At 42.4% G+C, this 23,129-nt stretch overlaps 1 protein-coding gene across 1 annotated transcript in view; it reads right to left on the bottom strand.

Moving 5' to 3' along the window:
- Nucleotides 1-547: 547 nt before the first annotated feature.
- TNMD (tenomodulin) overlaps nucleotides 548-23,129 on the bottom strand; it is a 147,210-nt gene continuing 124,628 nt past the window's right edge. Inside the window, exon 7 of the mRNA XM_069746088.1 lies at nucleotides 548-1,129. Within this exon, the coding sequence (XP_069602189.1) occupies nucleotides 920-1,129 (210 nt within the window). The 3' untranslated portion in view covers nucleotides 548-919. The remainder of the gene's footprint in view (nucleotides 1,130-23,129) is intronic.

The following is a 23,129-nucleotide window of genomic DNA, read 5'->3' as shown; positions in this document are numbered from 1 at the left end:
AAAAGACTGCAGAGAAAGGTGGAGAGACAGACCCCAAAAGACTGCAGAGAAAGGTGGAGAGACAGACCCCAAAAGACTGCAGAGAAAGGAGGAGAGACAAACCCCAAAAGACTGCAGAGAAAGGAGGAGAGACAGACCCCAAAAGACTGCAGAGAAAGGAGGAGGGACAGACCCCAAAAGACTGCAGAGAAAGGTGGAGAGACAGACCCCAAAAGACTGCAGAGAAAGGTGGAGAGACAGACCCCAAAAGACTGCAGAGAAAGGTGGAGAGACAGACCCCAAAAGACTGCAGAGAAAGGGGGAGAGACAGACCCCAAAAGACTGCAGAGAAAGGTGGAGAGACAGACCCCAAAAGACTGCAGAGAAAGGTGGAGAGACAAACCCCAAAAGACTGCAGAGAAAGGTGGAGAGACAGACCCCAAAAGACTGCAGAGAAAGGAGGAGAGACAGACCCCAAAAGACTGTAGAGAAAGGTGGAGAGACAGACCCCAAAGGCTGCAGCAGTAATGGCAGGAGACAGGTGGTCCTGCACTGACTCATGGGGGCAGAATCCACCTCACAATTGTCAGATATATATTGTCAAAAAAATTAGAACACTTTGTATCATTTCCTTTGCAAGTCACAGATACTTGTTACTTTGTTTGTTCGCACAGAAAGTCCCCATAAAATATATAAGTTTCTGAGTGTAGAGTGAGAACATTTGGAAAAGTTCACGGGGTGTCAAGACTTTTTGACAGCACTGTATCCACACCGGAGTTTAGCACCGAAACCGAGAAAAGATTGCAGAGTACAGGTACTAAAAAGTGTCACATACTGTGGCTGATGGGAGTTGTAGTTCTGAGGCAAACAAGAGTCCAAGATGACGGTTCTTACTTCACATCACATGAATACAGAGAATATAGAGCTCATGTCTCGTCATTTACACCCGGCCCAGCATACGGGCAACCCACCAATTACAGGGCATGATTATCCGGCAGATCACTCGCCCTGAGCCGTAACAGTAGGGATAGGGGTAGTAGCCGAGCAGGGGCTCACACACTCGCCGGCAATATCGCTGTCCGCGGCGGCAGTGATGACAGCAGAAGCCACGATGATCCCACATCGGATGGAACTCAAGACCAACTTCTCTCTAAAGAGGGAAAAACAGAAAATCAAAGTGTTTATTTCTGCTAAGTTCTGAGCCACCCCAAGAAGAAACCTGTACCAAACTCTTGCACATAGAGGCAGTAACATAGTAACATAGTAACATAGTAACATAGTTAGTAAGGCCGAAAAAAGACATTTGTCCATCCAGTTCAGCCTATATTCCATCATAATAAATCCCCAGATCTACGTCCTTCTACAGAACCTAATAATTGTATGATACAATATTGTTCTGCTCCAGGAAGACATCCAGGCCTCTCTTGAACCCCTCGACTGAGTTCGCCATCACCACCTCCTCAGGCAAGCAATTCCAGATTCTCACTGCCCTAACAGTAAAGAATCCTCTTCTATGTTGGTGGAAAAACCTTCTCTCCTCCAGACGCAAAGAATGCCCCCTTGTGCCCGTCACCTTCCTTGGTATAAACAGATCCTCAGCGAGATATTTGTATTGTCCCCTTATATACTTATACATGGTTATTAGATCGCCCCTCAGTCGTCTTTTTTCTAGACTAAATAATCCTAATTTCGCTAATCTATCTGGGTATTGTAGTTCTCCCATCCCCTTTATTAATTTTGTTGCCCTCCTTTGTACTCTCTCTAGTTCCATTATATCCTTCATGAGCACCGGTGCCCAAAACTGGACACAGTACTCCATGTGCGGTCTAACTAGGGATTTGTACAGAGGCAGTATAATGCTCTCATCATGTGTATCCAGACCTCTTTTAATGCACCCCATGATCCTGTTTGCCTTGGCAGCTGCTGCCTGGCACTGGCTGCTCCAGGTAAGTTTATCATTAACTAGGATCCCCAAGTCCTTCTCCCTGTCAGATTTACCCAGTGGTTTCCCGTTCAGTGTGTAATGGTGATATTGATTCCTTCTTCCCATGTGTATAACCTTACATTTATCATTGTTAAACCTCATCTGCCACCTTTCAGCCCAAGTTTCCAACTTATCCAGATCCATCTGTAGCAGAATACTATCTTCTCTTGTATTAACTGCTTTACATAGTTTTGTATCATCTGCAAATATCGATATTTTACTGTGTAAACCTTCTACCAGATCATTAATGAATATGTTGAAGAGAACAGGTCCCAATACCGACCCCTGCGGTACCCCACTGGTCACAGCGACCCAGTTAGAGACTATACCATTTATAACCACCCTCTGCTTTCTATCACTAAGCCAGTTACTAACCCATTTACACACATTTTCCCCCAGACCAAGCATTCTCATTTTGTGTACCAACCTCTTGTGCGGCACGGTATCAAACGCTTTGGAAAAATCGAGATATACCACGTCCAATGACTCACCGTGGTCCAGCCTATAGCTTACCTCTTCATAAAAAGTGATTAGATTGGTTTGACAGGAGCGGTTTCTCATTATTATATTAGTATTATATATTATAATAGTATTATAGTAGTTATATTCTTGTACATAGGGGCAGTATTATAGTAGTTATATTCTTGTATATAGGAGCAGTATTATAGTAGTTATATTCTTGTACATAGGGGCAGTATTATAGTAGGTATATTCTTGTACATAGGGGCAGTATTATAGTAGGTATATTCTTGTACATAGGGGCAGTATTATAGTAGGTATATTCTTGTACATAGGGGCAGTATTATAGTAGGTATATTCTTGTATATAGGGGCAGTATTATAGTAATTATATTCTTGTACATAGGGACAGTATTATAGTAGTTATATTCTTGTACATAGGAGCAGTATTATAGTAGTTATATTCTTGTACATAGGAGCAGTATTATAGTAATTATATTCTTGTACATAGGGGCAGTATTATAGTAGTTATATTCTTGTACATAGGAGCAGTATTATAGTAGTTATATTCTTGTACATAGGGACAGTATTATAGTAGTTATATTCTTGTATATAGGAGCAGTATTATAGTAGTTATATTCTTGTATATAGGAGCAGTATTATAGTAGTTATATTCTTGTATATAGGAGCAGTATTATAGTAGTTATTGTCACGATATGGTATGAAATATCACATAAGTTTAGTTGCTCGTCAGCTCATGAGGTGGGCAAACCCCCCCCCCCCCCCCCCCCCCCCCGTTCACTAGCTGACTCTACTTGTTTCTCTCTGGGCTACGGACTGTATGCTAGAAGGGGGTTTTATTGCCCTGGGGTCGTAAATTCCAGGCTCAGAGGAAAGTCCCTCACCCCTCCCACCTTCACTAGTCAGAACTGGTAAAGTGGCTCCAAAATTCATGAAAGATCCTTTGTTTGGTTTTGGTACGATATTATGCACCATGTTTACGGTAAGAACACGAAAATATATATTCGTATTCCCACTCGGTGTAGGTACCCATCCCTTGAAACTCGGGCTTCTAACTCCATCTGGAAAAGAAGTAGGTATTTCTCTGTAAATATGTATCCCAGTTAGGACATATTTGATCTCATTAGAATGCTCACGTTAATCTGAGATGAATGATGAGCTTTTTAGGACGCTGACATGTTTTGTAGTGAAGTTATAGAAACTAGAGAGAATAGTTTAAAGTTTAGGCAGAAAGTAGAGAGAGGAGGGTCTGGATAAGCCAGCCTTTCTGTGATGTCACAGCCTTAATGTTTTAAGTGTCTGGCAGGCTCTGAGGAGTCACTTGCTGCTGGATTTCTTGTCCTGTCCTGGAAGAGCCCTGCTCACGTCCCAATGAGCTGGGACGTATGGGAAAAACTCCACTAGCCTGGTTGCCTGTCATGCTTTGAACATGTAAGTGTTGTTTTTTTTTTCTCTTTTATTCCCTTTATGTTATAATTACCCATGTACATATTTGCAATTGTCTCATTTGTAACTTCTTTATAAAATATTTTTGATAAAGCACTGCCTAATTAATTTCAATGGGATATAATATTATATATTAGTCCGTTCTCCTGTTCTAAACCGTACCCTAAGTCTCTTGAAGGGAAAATACGCTACTGTTACTGTTGTGTTGGGTTAGCTTCGGACCCGTTTAATCGAAGCTGGTGGCGGCGATACCGTGTGCAGGCTTTTGGGTTATGTTGTAGCGGCTGCGGCGTTAATAATTATTGTTCCTGCCTGAGTGGGAGTAGTTATCGCATCGCTGCAGCGTGCCCAATAGCCAGTACATAGCAGGCAGCCTTTCTGGCGACTAATTACCCAGGGTGCAGTACCTAATCTGACCTGAGAGTAAGGGGGCGCCAGAGAGCTGCAAGTGTTAAGTGGAACTGTAAGCGGGATATACATAAATCCCTGCAGTTTGTGGTATATAGAAAGCAGTGGGATACCTAGAATAAGCCCCTGCTGTAAACTAAGAGGTCAATAGCCTTGTGTGTGGTTTTTTCATCACATTGTTAGCAGTGGAGGGATAACTAAGATAAGCCCCCCTGCACATGTGATAGCCGTCTGTTGGCCTAAAGTGACCCCAACCCGTGACGCAGGGGTGACGGTCACGGTGTGAATCCTGACCAATTGGTGACAGCGGTCAGGGGAATCGTGACAGTTATATTCTTGCACATAGGAGCAGTATTATAGTAGTTATATTCTTGTACATAGGGGCAGTATTATAGTAGTTATATTCTTGTACATAGGGGCAGTATTATAGTAGTTATATTCTTGTATATAGGAGCAGTATTATAGTAGTTATATTCTTGTATATAGGAGCAGTATTATAGTAGTTATATTCTTCTACATAGGAGCAGTATTATAGTAGTTATATTCTTGTATATAGGAGCAGTATTATAGTAGTTATATTCTTGCACATAGGAGCAGTATTATAGTAGTTATATTCTTGTACATAGAAGCAGTATTATAGTAGTTATATTCTTGTACATAGTAGCAGTATTATAGTAGTTATATTCTTGTACATAGGAGCAGTATTATAGTAGTTATATTCTTGTACATAGTGGCAGTATTATAGTAGTTATATTCTTGTACATAGGGGCAGTATTGTAGTAGTTATATTCTTGTACATAGGAGCAGTATTATAGTAGTTATATTCTTGTACATAGGAGCAGTATTATAGTAGTTATATTCTTGTACATAGGAGCAGTATTATAGTAGTTATATTCTTGTATATAGGAGCAGTATTATAGTAGTTATATTCTTGCACATAGGAGCAGTATTATAGTAGTTATATTCCTGTACATAGGAGCAGTATTATAGTAGTTATATTCTTGTATATAGGGAGCAGTATTATAGTAGTTATATTCTTGCACATAGGAGCAGTATTATAGTAGTTATATTCCTGTACATAGGAGCAGTATTATAGTAGTTATATTCTTGTATATAGGGAGCAGTATTATAGTAGTTATATTCTTGTACATAGGGGCAGTATTATAGTAGTTATATTCTTGTATATAGGAGCAGTATTATAGTAGTTATATTCTTGTATATAGGAGCAGTATTATAGTAGATATATTCTTGTACATAGGGGCAGTATTATAGTAGTTATATTCTTGTACATAGGAGCAGTATTATAGTAGTTATATTCTTGTATATAGGAGCAGTATTATAGTAGTTATATTCTTGTATATAGGAGCAGTATTATAGTAGTTATATTCTTCTACATAGGGGCAGTATTATAGTAGTTATATTCTTGTACATAGGAGCAGTATTATAGTAGTTATATTCTTGTACATAGGAGCAGTATTATAGTAGTTATATTCTTGTATATAGGAGCAGTATTATAGTAGTTATATTCTTGTATATAGGAGCAGTATAATGGTAGTTATATTCTTGTACATAGGAGCAGTATTATAGTAGTTATATTCTTGTACATAGGGGCAGTATTATAGTAGTTATATTCTTGTATATAGGAGCAGTATTATAGTAGTTATATTCTTGTATATAGGAGCAGTATTATAGTAGTTATATTCTTCTACATAGGAGCAGTATTATAGTAGTTATATTCTTGTATATAGGAGCAGTATTATAGTAGTTAGATTCTTGTACATAGGAGCAGTATTATAGTAGTTATATTCTTGTACATAGGGGCAGTATTATAGTAGTTATATTCTTGTACATAGGGGCAGTTTTATAGTAGTTATATTCTGGTACATAGGGGCAGTATTATAGTAGTTATATTCTTGTACATAGGGGCAGTATTATAGTAGTTATATTCTTGTACATAGGGGCAGTATTATAGTAGTTATATTCTTGTACATAGGGGCAGTATTATAGTAGTTATATTCTTGTACATAGGGGCAGTATTATAGTAGTTATATTCTTGTACATAGGGGCAGTATTATAGTAGTTATATTCTTGTACATAGCGGCAGTATTATAGTAGTTATATTCTTGTACATAGGAGCAGTATTATAGTAGTTATATTCTTTTACATAGGAGCAGTATTATAGTAGTTATACTCTTGTACATAGGAGCAGTATTATAGTAGTTATATTCTTGTACATAGGGGGCAGTATTATAGTAGTTATATTCTTGTACATAGGGAGCAGCATTATAGTAGTTATATTCTTGTACATAGGAGCATTATAGTAGTTATATTCTTGTACATAGGGGCAGTATTATAGTAGTTATATTCTTGTACATAGGAGCAGCATTATAGTAGTTATATTCTTGTACATAGGAGCAGTATTATAGTAGTTATATTCTTGTACATAGGAGCAGTATTATAGTAGTTATATTCTTGTACATAGGGGGCAGTATTATAGTAGTTATATTCTTGTACATAGGGAGCAGTATTATAGTAGTTATATTCTTGTACATAGGAGCATTATAGTAGTTATATTCTTGTACATAGGAGCAGTATTATAGTAGTTATATTCTTGTACATAGGAGCATTATAGTAGTTATATTCTTGTACATAGGGGCAGTATTATAGTAGTTATATTCTTGTACAAAGGAGCAGTATTATAGTAGTTATATTCTTGTACATAGGAGCAGTATTATAGTAGTTATATTCTTGTACATAGGGGGCAGTATTATAGTAGTTATATTCTTGTACATAGTGGCAGTATTATAATAGTTATATTCTTGTACATAGGAGCAGTATTATAGTAGTTATATTCTTGTATATAGGAGGCAGTATTATAGTAGTTATATTCTTGTACATAGGGGCAGTATTATAGTAGTTATATTCTTGTACATAGGAGCAGTATTATAGTAGTTATATTCTTGTAAATAGGAGCAGTATTATAGTAGTTATATTCTTGTACATAGGAGCAGTATTATAGTAGTTATATTCTTGTACATAGGGGGCAGTATTATAGTAGTTATATTCTTGTACATAGGGGCAGTATTATAGTAGTTATATTCTTGTACATAGTGGCAGTATTATAGTAGTTATATTCTTGTACATAGGGGGCAGTATTATAGTAGCTATATTCTTGTACATAGGAGCGGTATTATAGTAGTTATAGTCTTGTACATAGGGACGGTATTATAGTAGTTATATTCTTGTACATAGGGGCAGTATTATAGTAGTTATACTCTTGTACATAGGAGCAGTATTATAGTAGTTATATTCTTGTACATAGGGGCAGTATTATAGTAGTTATATTCTAATACATAGGAGCAGTATTATAGCAGTTATATTCTTGTACATAGGAGCAGTATTATAGTAGTTATATTCTTGTACATAGGAGCAGTATTATAGTAGTTATATTCTTGTACATAGAGGCAGTATTATAGTAGTTATATTCTTGTACATAGGGGCAGTATTATAGTAGTTATATTCTTGTACATAGGGGCAGTATTATAGTAGTTATATTCTTGTACATAGGGGCAGTATTATAGTAGTTATATTCTTGTACATAGGGGCAGTATTATAGTAGTTATATTCTTGTACATAGGGGCAGTATTATAGTAGTTATATTCTTGTACATAGGAGCAGTATTATAGTAGTTATATTCTTGTACATAGGAGCAGTATTATAGTAGTTATATTCTTGTACATAGGAGCAGTATTATAGTAGTTATATTCTTGTACATAGGGGGCAGTATTATAGTAGTTATATTCTTGTACATAGTGGCAGTATTATAATAGTTATATTCTTGTACATAGGAGCAGTATTATAGTAGTTATATTCTTGTATATAGGAGGCAGTATTATAGTAGTTATATTCTTGTACATAGGGGCAGTATTATAGTAGTTATATTCTTGTACATAGGAGCAGTATTATAGTAGTTATATTCTTGTACATAGGAGCAGTATTATAGTAGTTATATTCTTGTACATAGGAGCAGTATTATAGTAGTTATATTCTTGTACATAGGGGGCAGTATTATAGTAGTTATATTCTTGTACATAGGGGCAGTATTATAGTAGTTATATGTTATATTCTTGTACATAGGGGCAGTATTATTGTAGTTATATTCTTGTACATAGGAGCAGTATTATAGTAGTTATAGTCTTGTACATAGGGATGGTATTATAGTAGTTATATTCTTGTACATAGGAGCAGTATTATAGTAGTTATATTCTTGTACATAGGGGCATATTATAGTAGTTATATTCTTGTACATAGGAGCAGTATTATAGTAGTTATAGTCTTGTACATAGGGACGTTATTATAGTAGTTATATTCTTGTATATAGGGGCAGTATTATAGTAGTTATATTCTTGTATATAGGGGCAGTATTATAGTAGTTGTATTCTTGTACATAGGGGCAGTATTATAGTAGTTGTATTCTTGTATATAGGAGCAGTATTATAGTAGTTATATTCTTGTACATAGGAGCAGTATTACAGTAGTTATATTATTGTATATAGGAGCAGCATTATAGTAGTTATATTCTTGTACATAGGAGCAGTATTATAGTAGTTATATTCTTGTACATAGGAGCAGTATTATAGTAGTTATATTCTTGTACATAGGGGCATATTATAGTAGTTATATTCTTGTACATAGGAGCAGTATTATAGTAGTTATAGTCTTGTACATAGGGACGGTATTATAGTAGTTATATTCTTGTATATAGGGGCAGTATTATAGTAGTTGTATTCTTGTACATAGGGGCAGTATTATAGTAGTTATATTCTTGTACATAGGAGCAGTATTACAGTAGTTATATTCTTGTATATAGGAGCAGCATTATAGTAGTTATATTCTTGTACATAGGAGCAGTATTATAGTAGTTATATTCTTGTACATAGGGGCAGTATTATAGTAGTTATATTTTTGTACATAGGAGCAGTATTATAGTAGTTATATTCTTGTACATAGGGGCAGTATTATAGTAGTTATATTCTTGTACATAGGAGCAGTATTATAGTAGTTATATTCTTGTACATAGGGGCAGTATTATAGTAGTTATATTCTTGTACATAGGAGCAGTATTACAGTAGTTATATTCTTGTATATAGGAGCAGCATTATAGTAGTTATATTCTTGTACATAGGAGCAGTATTATAGTAGTTATATTCTTGTACATAGGAGCAGTATTATAGTAGTTATATTCTTGTACATAGGAGCAGTATGATAGTAGCTATATTCTTATGGGGCTGTACTTTGGTGCAGTTGATTGCTGGAGTAATATATTACGTAATTACAGTGTAATTTTGCATTCTTTGTTAGATTAGTCCTTTTATATTATCACAAATGTCCGTAAAGTGTAGTTAGTATACGGTGTATTTCTGGAATGTTACAGTCTTTTCACAGTGGCCACTTTTTTCGTGTGACATTGTCTGTGATGAGTCCACGGTGTGATGTCGGTGCTGGCGCTGGTCCAGTTTGGTTTGTGGATAGGATGTAATGTGGGTCAGGACCATTGTGGGAATTCTCTGCCTTCTAGCGGGTCCTGAGATCGTTAACCTTCCCGGCCGTACAGTAAGCGCCATCTGTGCTGGTCGGAGGCTCGGCCCATTTATCATAACCGACATAATATATGTAATGTATCCGAGCCGTAATGAATTGTCTGGGAATAATCTTTCCCCACCGACGCTTTCATTTTTATCGGAATTAGTTTTTTCGCATGAAATCTCGGGATCTCTGATTGCTGTGAACGGCAGAGACAATTATTTGAATAAAAATGATTGATACTGGAAGTTGTTAATGTGGCGTTTTATGCCTTCAGGTACAGTTACAATCGTCTCAGTAAAATCTCTCATTTGCATGTATAATTGGCAGCTCATTAATGCCTCATTAGAAACGCGGAGAGCGAGCGCCAAGAACAGAAGATGGGACAGCGGGACGGCGCAAAGCGTGCGGAGATGGCGGAGACGGCGGAGTGTCGGCCTTGATACTGCGGCTTCTGAGCGTTGAATAAACCAACAGCACGAGGTTCTCACCCTGGAAATAAGAATCAGCCGATGACACGAGGCCCCTCCATAAACCCCCGCGCCCCACAGTGTCACAGACCGCCGGACGTATGACGTGTACACCCAGGGGTGCAGAAGCAGAGCGCAAGATACACTGGTGCATCGGAAGTATCTAAGCCTATCATGTGTGATAATGTCTGCTGGACCATGTATCTAAGCCTATCACGTGTGATACTGTCTGCTGGACCATGTATCTAAGCTTATCATGTGAGATACTGTCTGCTGTGCTGGACCATGTATCTAAGCTTATCATGTGAGATACTGTCTGCTGGACCATGTATCTAAGCTTATCATGTGTGATAATGTCTGCTGGACCATGTATCTAAACTTATCATGTGTGATATGGTCTGCTGGACTATGTATCTAAGCTTATCATGTGTGATACGGTCTGCTGGACCATGTATCTAAGCTTATCATGTGAGATACTGTCTGCTGGACCATGTATCTAAGCTTATCATGTGTGATACTGTCTGCTGGACCATGTATCTAAGCTTATCATGTGAGATACTGTCTGCTGGACCATGTATCTAAGCTTATCATGTGAGATACTGTCTGCTGGACCATGTATCTAAACTTATCATGTGTGATAATGTCTGCTGGACCATGTATCTAAGCTTATCATGTGAGATACTGTCTGCTGGACCATGTATCTAAGCTTATCATGTGAGATACTGTCTGCTGGACCATGTATCTAAACTTATCATGTGTGATAATGTCTGCTGGACCATGTATCTAAGCTTATCATGTGTGATACTGTCTGCTGGACCATGTATCTAAGCTTATGTGTGATACTGTCTGCTGGACCATGTATCTAAGCTTATCATGTGAGATACTGTCTGCTGGACCATGTATCTAAGCTTATCATGTGAGATACTGTCTGCTGGACCATGTATCTAAGCTTATCATGTGTGATACTGTCTGCTGGACCATGTATCTAAGCTTATCATGTGTGATAATGTCTGCTGGACCATGTATCTAAGCTTATCATGTGAGATACTGTCTGCTGGACCATGTATCTAAGCTTATCATGTGAGATACTGTCTGCTGGACCATGTATCTAAGCTTATCATGTGTGATACTGTCTGCTGGACCATGTATCTAAGCTTATCATGTGTGATACTGTCTGCTGGACCATGTATCTAAGCTTATGTGTGATACTGTCTGCTGGACCATGTATCTAAGCTTATCATGTGTGATACTGTCTGCTGGACCATGTATCTAAGCTTATCATGTGTGATAATGTCTGCTGGACCATGTATCTAAGCTTATCATGTGTGATACTGTCTGCTGGACCATGTATCTAAGCTTATCATGTGTGATACTGTCTGCTGGACCATGTATCTAAGCTTATCATGTGAGATACTGTCTGCTGGACCATGTATCTAAGCTTATCATGTGTGATAATGTCTGCTGGACCATGTATCTAAGCTTATCATGTGAGATACTGTCTGCTGGACCATGTATCTAAGCTTATCATGTGAGATACTGTCTGCTGGACCATGTATCTAAGCTTATCATGTGTGATACTGTCTGCTGGACCATGTATCTAAGCCTATCACGTGTGATACTGTCTGCTGGACCATGTATCTAAGCTTATCACGTGAGATACTGTCTGCTGGACCATGTATCTAAGCTTATCATGTGAGATACTGTCTGCTGGACCATGTATCTAAGCTTATCATGTGAGATACTGTCTGCTGGACCATGTATCTAAGCTTATCATGTGTGATAATGTCTGCTGGACCATGTATCTAAGCTTATCATGTGTGATAATGTCTGCTGGACCATGTATCTAAACTTATCATGTGTGATAATGTCTGCTGGACCATGTATCTAAGCTTATCATGTGTGATACTGTCTGCTGGACCATGTATCTAAGCTTATCATGTGAGATACTGTCTGCTGGACCATGTATCTAAGCTTATCATGTGTGATAATGTCTGCTGGACCATGTATCTAAGCTTATCATGTGAGATACTGTCTGCTGGACCATGTATCTAAGCTTATCATGTGAGATACTGTCTGCTGGACCATGTATCTAAGCTTATCATGTGTGATACTGTCTGCTGGACCATGTATCTAAGCTTATCATGTGTGATACTGTCTGCTGGACCATGTATCTAAGCTTATGTGTGATACTGTCTGCTGGACCATGTATCTAAGCTTATCATGTGTGATACTGTCTGCTGGACCATGTATCTAAGCTTATCATGTGTGATAATGTCTGCTGGACCATGTATCTAAGCTTATCATGTGTGATACTGTCTGCTGGACCATGTATCTAAGCTTATCATGTGTGATACTGTCTGCTGGACCATGTATCTAAGCTTATCATGTGTGATACTGTCTGCTGGACCATGTATCTAAGCTTATCATGTGAGATACTGTCTGCTGGACCATGTATCTAAGCTTATCATGTGAGATACTGTCTGCTGGACCATGTATCTAAGCTTATCATGTGTGATACTGTCTGCTGGACCATGTATCTAAGCTTATCATGTGAGATACTGTCTGCTGGACCATGTATCTAAGCTTATCATGTGAGATACTGTCTGCTGGACCATGTATCTAAGCTTATCATGTGAGATACTGTCTGCTGGACCATGTATCTAAGCTTGTCATGTGTGATAATGTCTGCTGGACCATGTATCTAAGCTTATCATGTGTGATAATGTCTGCTGGACCATGTATCTAAGCTTATCATGTGTGATACTGTCTGCTGGACCATGTATCTAAGCTTATCATGTGTGATACTGTCTGCTGGACCATGTATCTAAGCTTATCATGTGTGATACTGTCAGCTGGACTATGTATCTAAGCTTATCATGTGTGATACACTCTGCTGGACCATGTATCTAAGCTTATCATGTGATATAATGTCTGCTGGACCATGTATCTAAGCTTATCATGTGTGATACAGTCTGCTGGACCATGTATCTAAGCTTATCATGTGATATAATGTCTGCTGGACCATGTATCTAAGCTTATCATGTGTGATACTGTCAGCTGGACTATGTATCTAAGCTTATCATGTGTGATACACTCTGCTGGACCATGTATCTAAGCTTATCATGTGTGATACACTCTGCTGGACCATGTATCTAAGCTTATCATGTGTGATAATGTCTGCTGGACCATGTATCTAAGCTTATGTGTGATAATGTCTGCTTGACCATGTATCTAAGCTTATCATGTGTGATACAGTCTGCTGGACCATGTATCTAAGCTTATCATGTGTGATAATGTCTGCTGGACCATGTATCTAAGCTTATCATGTGTGATACTGTCTGCTGGACCATGTATCTAAGCTTATCATGTGTGATAATGTCTGCTGGACCATGTATCTAAGCTTATCATGTGTGATAATGTCTGCTGGACCATGTATCTAAGCTTATCATGTGTGATACTGTCTGCTGGACCATGTATCTAAGCTTATCATGTGTGATACTGTCTGCTGGACCATGTAACTAAGCGTATCATGTGTGATAATGTCTGCTGGACCATGTATCTAAGCTTATCATGTGTGATAATGTCTGCTGGACCATGTATCTAAGCTTATCATGTGTGATAATGTCTGCTGGACCATGTATCTAAGCCTATCATGTGTGATACTGTCTGCAGGACCATGTATCTAAGCTTATCATGTGTGATACTGTCTGCTGGACCATGTATCTAAGCTTATCATGTGTGATAATGTCTGCTGGACCATGTATCTAAGCTTATCATGTGAGATACTGTCTGCTGGACCATGTATCTAAGCTTATCATGTGTGATACAGTCTGCTGGACCATGTATCTAAGCTTATCATGTGTGATACTGTCTGCTGGACCATGTATCTAAGCGTATCATGTGTGATACAGTCTGCTGGACCATGTATCTAAGCTTATCATGTGATATAATGTCTGCTGGACCATGTATCTAAGCTTATCATGTGTGATACTGTCAGCTGGACTATGTATCTAAGCTTATCATGTGTGATACACTCTGCTGGACCATGTATCTAAGCTTATCATGTGTGATAATGTCTGCTGGACCATGTATCTAAGCTTATGTGTGATAATGTCTGCTGGACCATGTATCTAAGCTTATCATGTGTGATACAGTCTGCTGGACCATGTATCTAAGCTTATCATGTGTGATACTGTCTGCTGGACCATGTATCTAAGCTTATCATGTGTGATATAATGTCTGCTGGACCATGTATCTAAGCTTATCATGTGTGATAATGTCTGCTGGACAATGTATCTAAGCTTATCATGTGTGATAATGTCTGCTGGACAATGTATCTAAGCTTATCATGTGTGATAATGTCTGCTGCACCATGTATCTAAGCTTATCATGTGTGATACTGTCTGCTGGACCATGTATCTAAGCTTTTCATGTGAGATACTGTCTGCTGGACCATGTATCTAAGCTTATCATGTGTGATACTGTCTGCTGGACCATGTATCTAAGCTTATCATGTGAGATACTGTCTGCTGGACCATGTATCTAAGCTTATCATGTGTGATACAGTCTGCTGGACCATGTATCTAAGCTTATCATGTGATATAATGTCTGCTGGACCATGTATCTAAGCTTATCATGTGTGATACTGTCAGCTGGACTATGTATCTAAGCTTATCATGTGTGATACACTCTGCTGGACCATGTATCTAAGCTTATCATGTGTGATACAGTCTGCTGGACCATGTATCTAAGCTTATCATGTGTGATACTGTCTGCTGGACCATGTATCTAAGCGTATCATGTGTGATACAGTCTGCTGGACCATGTATCTAAGCTTATCATGTGATATAATGTCTGCTGGACCATGTATCTAAGCTTATCATGTGTGATACTGTCAGCTGGACTATGTATCTAAGCTTATCATGTGTGATACACTCTGCTGGACCATGTATCTAAGCTTATCATGTGTGATACAGTCTGCTGGACCATGTATCTAAACTTATCATGTGTGATAATGTCTGCTGGACCATGTATCTAAGCTTATCATGTGTGATAATGTCTGCTGGACCATGTATCTAAGCTTATCATGTGTGATACACTCTGCTGGACCATGTATCTAAGCTTATCATGTGTGATACACTCTGCTGGACCATGTATCTAAGCTTATCATGTGTGATACAGTCTGCTGGACCATGTATCTAAACTTATCATGTGTGATAATGTCTGCTGGACCATGTATCTAAGCTTATCATGTGTGATAATGTCTGCTGGACCATGTATCTAAGCCTATCATGTGTGATACTGTCTGCTGGACCATGTATCTAAGCTTATCATGTGCGATACACTCTGCTGGACCATGTATCTAAGCTTATCATGTGTGATACAGTCTGCTGGACCATGTATCTAAACTTATCATGTGTGATACTGTCTGCTGGACCATGTATCTAAGCCTATCATGTGTTATACAGTCTGCTGGACCATGTATCGAAGCTTATTATGTGTGATAATGTCTGCTGGACCATGTATCTAAGCTTATCATGTGTGATACTGTCTGCTGGACCATGTATCTAAGCTTATCATGTGTGATACACTCTGCTGGACCATGTATCTAAGCTTATCATGTGTGATACTGTCTGCTGGACCATGTATCTAAGCTTATCATGTGTGATACTGTCTGCTGGACCATGTATCTAAGCTTATCATGTGTGATACTGTCTGCTGGACCATGTATCTAAGCTTATCATGTGTGATACACTCTGCTGGACCATGTATCTAAGCTTATCATGTGTGATAATGTCTGCTGGACCATGTATCTAAGCTTATCATGTGTGATACTGTCTGCTGGACCATGTATCTAAGCTTATCGTGTGTGATACTGTCTGCTGGACCATGTATCTAAGCTTATCGTGTGTGATAATGTCTGCTGGACCATGTATCTAAGCTTATCATGTGTGATAATGTCTGCTGGACCATGTATCTAAGCTTATCATGTGTGATAATGTCTGCTGGACCATGTATCTAAGCCTATCATGTGTGATACTGTCTGCAGGACCATGTATCTAAGCTTATCATGTGTGATACTGTCTGCTCGACCATGTATCTAAGCTTATCATGTGTGATACTGTCTGCTGGACCATGTATCTAAGCTTATCATGTGTGATACTGTCTGCTGGACCATGTATCTAAGCTTATCATGTGAGATACTGTCTGCTGGACCATGTATCTAAGCTTATCATGTGTGATACTGTCTGCTGGACCATGTATCTAAGCTTATCATGTGAGATACTGTCTGCTGGACCATGTATCTAAGCTTATCATGTGTGATACTGTCAGCTGGACTATGTATCTAAGCTTATCATGTGTGATACACTCTGCTGGACCATGTATCTAAGCTTATCATGTGTGATACAGTCTGCTTGACCATGTATGTAAACTTATCATGTGTGATAATGTCTGCTGGACCATGTATCTAAGCTTATTGTCACGATATGGTATGAAATATCATAAGTAGTTCTCTAGCCTGTGCGGGCTAAGCCCCCCTTCTTGGAGCAACAGTTTGTAGCTGCAAATTCCTGGCTTTCCTTCTCTGAGAGTATGGGGGAAGAGAGGTTTTATTGCTCTGGGGTCGTAAATTCCAGGCTCAGAGGAAAGTCCCTCACCCCTCCCACATTCTCTAGTTCAAACTGGAAAAGTGGCTCCAAGATTCAGGAAAGATTCTTTGTTTAGTTTTTGTTAGATATTAGGCAAACGATTTAAGCTAGAAATACGAAAATATATATTTTTATTCTCACTCGGTGTATCTACACAACCCGCGAAACACGAGCTTCTAACTCCATCTGGTAAAGAAGTAGGGATTTCTCTGGAAATATGTATCCCAGATAGGACATATTTGATCTCATTAGAATGCCCACTTTAATCTGAGATGAATGAGGAGTTTGGTCTGACTCTGACATGTTTTGTAGTGAAGTTATAGAAATCGGAGAGAATAGTTTAAAGTTTAGGCAGAATGTAGAGAGAGGAGGGTCTGGATAAGCCAGCCTTTCTGTGATGTCACAGCCTTGAAAGTATAACTGGCTGCACACATCCCCAGCTGTGTCTCTGCTAGATTTCTTCCTGACTTCTTGTCCTCTCCTGAAGCCAGCAGCATCCCATGGACTGGGATATATGGAAACTGCCCTAGCCTGTCATGCTTTGAACATGTAAGTGTTGCTTTTTCTCATTTATTCCCTTTATGTTATAATTACCCTTGTACATATTGGCAATTGTCTCCTTTGTAACTTCTTTATAAAATATTTTTCATAAAGCACTGCCTAATTAATTTCAATGGAATATACTATTATATATTAGTTCGTTCATCCATGCTCTAAACTTACCCTGTCTTCTGAAGTGAAATACGCTACTGTTACTGTTGTGTTGGGTTAGCTTCGGACCCGTTTAATCGAAGCTGGTGGCAGCGAGAAGTGTGCAGACTTTTGGGTTATGTTGTAGCGGCTGCGACGTTAATAATTATTGTTCCTGCCTGAGTGGGAGTAGTTATCGCGTCGCTGCAGCGTGCCCAATAGCCAGTACATAGCAGGCAGCCTTTCTGGCGACTAATTACCCAGGGTGCAGTACCTAATCTGACCTGAGAGTAAGGGGGCGCCAGAGAGCTGCAAGTGTTAAGTGGAACTGTAAGCGGGATATACATAAATCCCTGCAGTTCGTGGTATATAGAAAAGCAGTGGGATACCTAGAATAAGCCCCTGCTGTAAGCAAGAGGTCAATAGCCTTGTGTGTGTTTTCTCATCGCATTTTTAGCAGTGGAGGGATAACTAAGATAAGCCCCCCTGCACATGTGATAGCCGTCTGTTGGCCTAAAGTCACCTCAATCCGTGACGTAGGGGTGACGGTCACGGTGTGAATCCTGACCCATTGGTGACAGCGGTCAGGGGGAATCGTGACAATTGGTGGCAAGGCGGTGGGATATCTTAGAGCATTAGTGATTTGGTTTGAGTAATCATTCCTCTCACTAAAAACTTGCAGAAAGTTCTTGCGAGGACTCTGCGCAAATAAGTTTGGAGAACGAACTCAGTGCTTTTTAGTTGTGAGACAATTGCGTACTGGTAATTATCCCCTCCCTTTCTCTTCGTTTTTCTATCCTATCTTTTATTTGGCAACCATGGTTGTGCTGGGAGAAACCTTCTATGAGCAGCAGACCAGAGACACCATTGTTGCCTTATGCAAGTCACAGCACATTGACTTTGCAAGCAAAAACAAAGCCCAACTGGTCGCAGATCTGGTGCAATGGGAAGCCGCTCGAGACCAATCTCAGAGCTCAGAGGCCGCAGAAGCCAGCACCAGCGAACATGGTGCTGCAGCAGAGGTCCACCCACTGAATGCTGGCCCTGTTAGCAATCCGGGCGAATTGGACCCCCACCTGCAGGCGGCCTTGAAAGAATTCCCCACTGACGACCATGAGGGACGTCGGCAGCTGATTCAGCAATACCGGCAAGAGGCCCGAGCTGAGCGAGAGGCCCAGGCCCAGCAAGCGGAGCGGGAGTACCAGCTGCAGATGGCCCGACTGCAAATGCAGGGGTCGTCCCAGTCCAGCCGTGAGCCCAGCAGCGCTCAGATGCCTAAACCCCGGCCCGATCACTTCCCTGTTATGGAGAAGGACGGAGACTTGGACACTTTTCTGCGGGCCTTTGAGAAAGCCTGCAGACAGTACCGGCTGCCTACAGATGAATGGGCCCGATACCTGACACCAGGGCTGAGAGGTAAAGCTCTGGAGGCGTTTGCTGCCCTCCCTCAAGAACAAGATGGTGACTATGAGGCCATCAAAAAGGCTCTGATAGCCAAGTACCAGCTTACACCCGAGGTGTACCGTAGAAAGTTCCGGACCCTCCAACGTGGCCCACACGACAGTTACAGTGATGTGGTGCATGGACTGGGGACCCACTTTGACCAGTGGACCCAAGGACTGTCAGTGACCACCTTTGCGCAGCTGCGAGACCTGATGATCAAAGACCAGTTCTTTCATCTTTGCCCAGCTGAGGTGCGACAGTTCGTGATGGACAGAGAACCCAAAGACGTGACGAAAGCAGCGCAGATTGCCGATGCCTATGAGGCCAACCGTAGATCGGAAGTGCGGAAGCCAGTCACCACCAGCTGGAGAGGGGGTAAGCCTGCAACCAACGCCAGTACCCCTGCCAGCCAACACACCCGAGGTCCTGGCCCTGTGGCCAACAGCACCAGACCTACCACCGAACCTCGCGCGTGTTACACCTGCAAGCGGCCTGGGCATATCAGTACCTTCTGTCCAGACAGGCCGAAGAACCCCCCAGCCAAGGCCCCAGGGCCTAATGCAGCAGTTCTTTTGGTGGGTGGTGTGGTTGGGAGGGTGTGTGACAACGTACAGCCCGTCACTGTGGGGGGCCATGTTGCTACAGGCCTCAAGGACACCGGGGCTGAACGAACCCTCATCCGACCCGAACTGGCGGCCCCTGAAGAAATCATTCCGGGGAAAACCCTAACTGTCACTGGGATTGGGGGCATCAGCTGTCCCTTACCGATGGCCCGGGTTTTTATTGATTGGGGTGCTGGGAGCGGGGTGAAGGAAGTGGGGCTGTCGGATAATTTGCCCACTGATGTTTTGTTGGGAACTGATTTGGGGAGGATGTTTGCATACTACGTCCCTGACACCCCTCCCCAATCTACTAATAAGGGTAACGTTAACCCTGATGATGATGGGAAATCGCATGTGTTACCTGACCATGCTTTATCTTGTAATGATGCATCTAATAACCATTTTTTCCCTAGGATTGATGGTGAAAATGTTGTACCTGTGCCAGCGGAACCTGATAATGATTTTTCTGTGAAGGTTAATGTGTCCATAGGTACAGGCGTGCCCAGCCACGTCGCTCTGCGGAGTGAGACGGCTGAGGAACCCCTAACAGGGGCAAGTGTCGGTGCTACAGGAAATGGGGAGATGCATGGGAACCGTGAGGAAGGTGATGCCATGAAAGTGACCAGTGCCACCGAGGAAGGTAACTGGCCCATAAGTAGCACTGCCCCTGGAGTGTTGGGGGTGGATGGGGAGGTAGAGCCCATAGCAGCGCCGGCTGATGGGCCTGTAGAAACCCCCGGGGAGACAGCCTACGTAGCTGCTGTCACCCGCAGTCAGAGTGCCCGGAACGCAGATAACTGTCTGCCTTCCGGACCCTCCTCAGTCATCAGTGTGACTGAACCAGAGGTGGACCCAGAGCAGGTCCAAGAGGGTTCCCGTGGGGAAGGGACCCTGACGTCGCTTCTGGCTTCCCCTAGCCAGGAGTTTCAGGCCGCTCTGCACACAGATGCGAGCCTAGAGAGTTTGAGACAACTCGCCGGGACGCGCTTCTCCGAGACTGATAAGGAAAAGGTGTTCTGGGAACAAGGTAGGTTGTACCGGGAGACAGTACCCGGAGAATCACAAAAGGAGTGGTTGAGGGAAAGACAGCTGGTCGTCCCACAGCAATTCCGGGGTGAGTTGTTGCGGATTGCCCATGAGATCCCGCTAGCTGGACACTTGGGGATCAGCAAAACTAAGGCCCGGCTGTCTCAACACTTCTATTGGCCTAAGATGGGGACAGATGTGTCAAACTACTGCCGCTCCTGTGTCACCTGTCAAAGAGTGGGGAAGGCGGGGCCTGCTATTAAGGCTCCCCTGATCCCTTTGCCAGTGATAGAGGAGCCTTTCCAGAGGATCGCGGTGGACATTGTGGGCCCGCTGGCCGTCCCCAGCAGCTCTGGAAAGCAATATATCCTTACTGTGGTAGACTACGCTACCCGGTACCCAGAGGCAGTAGCTCTGTCGTCAACTAGGGCAGATAAGGTGGCGGATGCCCTGTTGGCCATCTTTTCACGTGTAGGGTTTCCCAGGGAAATGCTTACTGATCAAGGGACCCAATTTATGTCTCGCCTAATGGAGGCTCTCTGTAAGAGAATGCAGGTGAAGCACCTGGTATCGAGTGCGTATCACCCACAGACCAATGGCTTGTGTGAACGCTTCAATGGTACCCTCAAACAGATGCTACGCATGCTGGTTGAGACTCAAGGGCGCGACTGGGAGCGGTACCTCCCACACCTGCTGTTCGCTTACCGAGAGGTTCTGCAGGCCTCGACGGGGTTCTCCCCCTTCGAGCTCCTGTACGGCAGGCGAGTCCGGGGACCCCTTGGGTTGGTAAGAGAATCCTGGGAAGAGGAGCCGAACCCTTCTGAAGTGTCCATAGTGGAGTATGTCATGCGCTTCCGTGACAAGATGCAGACCTTGACGCAGTTGGTGCATGACAACATGACGCAGGCTCAGGCTGATCAGAAGCACTGGTACGACCAGAACGCCCGGGAGCGGACCTACCACGTGGGTCAAAAGGTGTGGGTGCTGGTCCCCGTACCAACGGATAAGCTTCAGGCAGCCTGGGAGGGCCCGTACGTCGTCCACCAACAGCTCAACCCGGTCACGTACGTGGTCACGCTTGACCACGCTCGGGGTAGGCGAAAGGCCTTTCACGTCAACATGATGAAGGCTCATCACGAACGTGAACCTTTCGTCCTACCGGTCTGCAGCTTGCCCGAAGACGGTGAGGAAGACACCCTCCTGGACTTGCTGGCCCAAGCCAAGGCCAATGGGTCCATCGAGGATGTGGAGGTAAGCGCCTCGTTAACTGAACCCCAGCGGGTGCAGTTGCAAACCACCCTGGAACCTTTCCGGGTCGTGTTCTCCAACCGACCTGGGAGGACTGAGTTAGCAGTCCACGAGGTGGACACCGGGAATCACGCCCCACTACGGCGAACACCCTATCGAATCTCTGACCAGGTGCAGCAGACTATGCGCCAAGAGATCGATGAGATGTTACAGCTGGGGGTGATTCGGCGGTCAAAGAGCGCGTGGGCATCACCTGTAGTTCTCGTGCCAAAGAAGGACCGGACCACCCGGTTCTGCGTGGACTACAGGGGGCTCAACGCCATCACAGCCTCGGATGCGCACCCAATGCCGCGCATGGAGGAGCTGCTTGAGAAGTTAGCTGGCGCAGATTACCTAACAATAATGGATCTGAGTCGAGGATACTGGCAGATTCCCCTGAGCCCCGAGGCGCAGGAAAAGTCCGCCTTTATCACACCCTTTGGACTGTACGAGTCCACGGTCATGCCCTTCGGCATGAAGAATGCCCCTGCCACTTTCCAGCGGATGGTCAACCTCCTGCTTCAGGGACTGGAGACGTACGCCGTGGCGTACTTGGATGACATTGCCATCTTCAGTCCCTCCTGGAAGGAACACCTGCAGCATCTCGAGGAGGTGCTCAGGCGAATTCACCAAGCAGGACTGACCATCAAGCCGGGAAAGTGTCAGATGGGCATGAGGGAGGTTCACTACCTGGGGCACCGGGTAGGCGGGAACACCCTGAAGCCAGAGCCTGACAAAGTGGGAGTGATCGTGAACTGGCCCACTCCCGTGACCAAGAAACAGGTGATGTCCTCCTTGGGCACTGCAGGGTACTATAGGCGCTTCGTAAAGCACTATAGTAGCCTGGCAAAACCTTTGACGGACCTCACCAGGAAGAAGCTACCTCACATTGTCAACTGGACAGATGGCTGTGAGGGGGCCTTCCAGGCGTTGAAAACCGCACTGTGCAACGCCCCTGTGTTGAAAGCAGTCGACAGCAGTCGACCGTTCTTGGTGCAGACCGACGCCAGCGAGTTTGGCCTTGGTGCTGTGCTCAGCCAGGTTGACTCGGAGGACCAAGAGCACCCCGTGTTATACCTGAG

The sequence above is a fragment of the Ranitomeya imitator genome, chromosome 2 (assembly GCF_032444005.1).
Source record: "Ranitomeya imitator isolate aRanImi1 chromosome 2, aRanImi1.pri, whole genome shotgun sequence".
NCBI classification, from domain to species: domain Eukaryota; kingdom Metazoa; phylum Chordata; class Amphibia; order Anura; family Dendrobatidae; genus Ranitomeya; species Ranitomeya imitator.
This window is presented reverse-complemented; position numbering and strand designations above follow the sequence as displayed.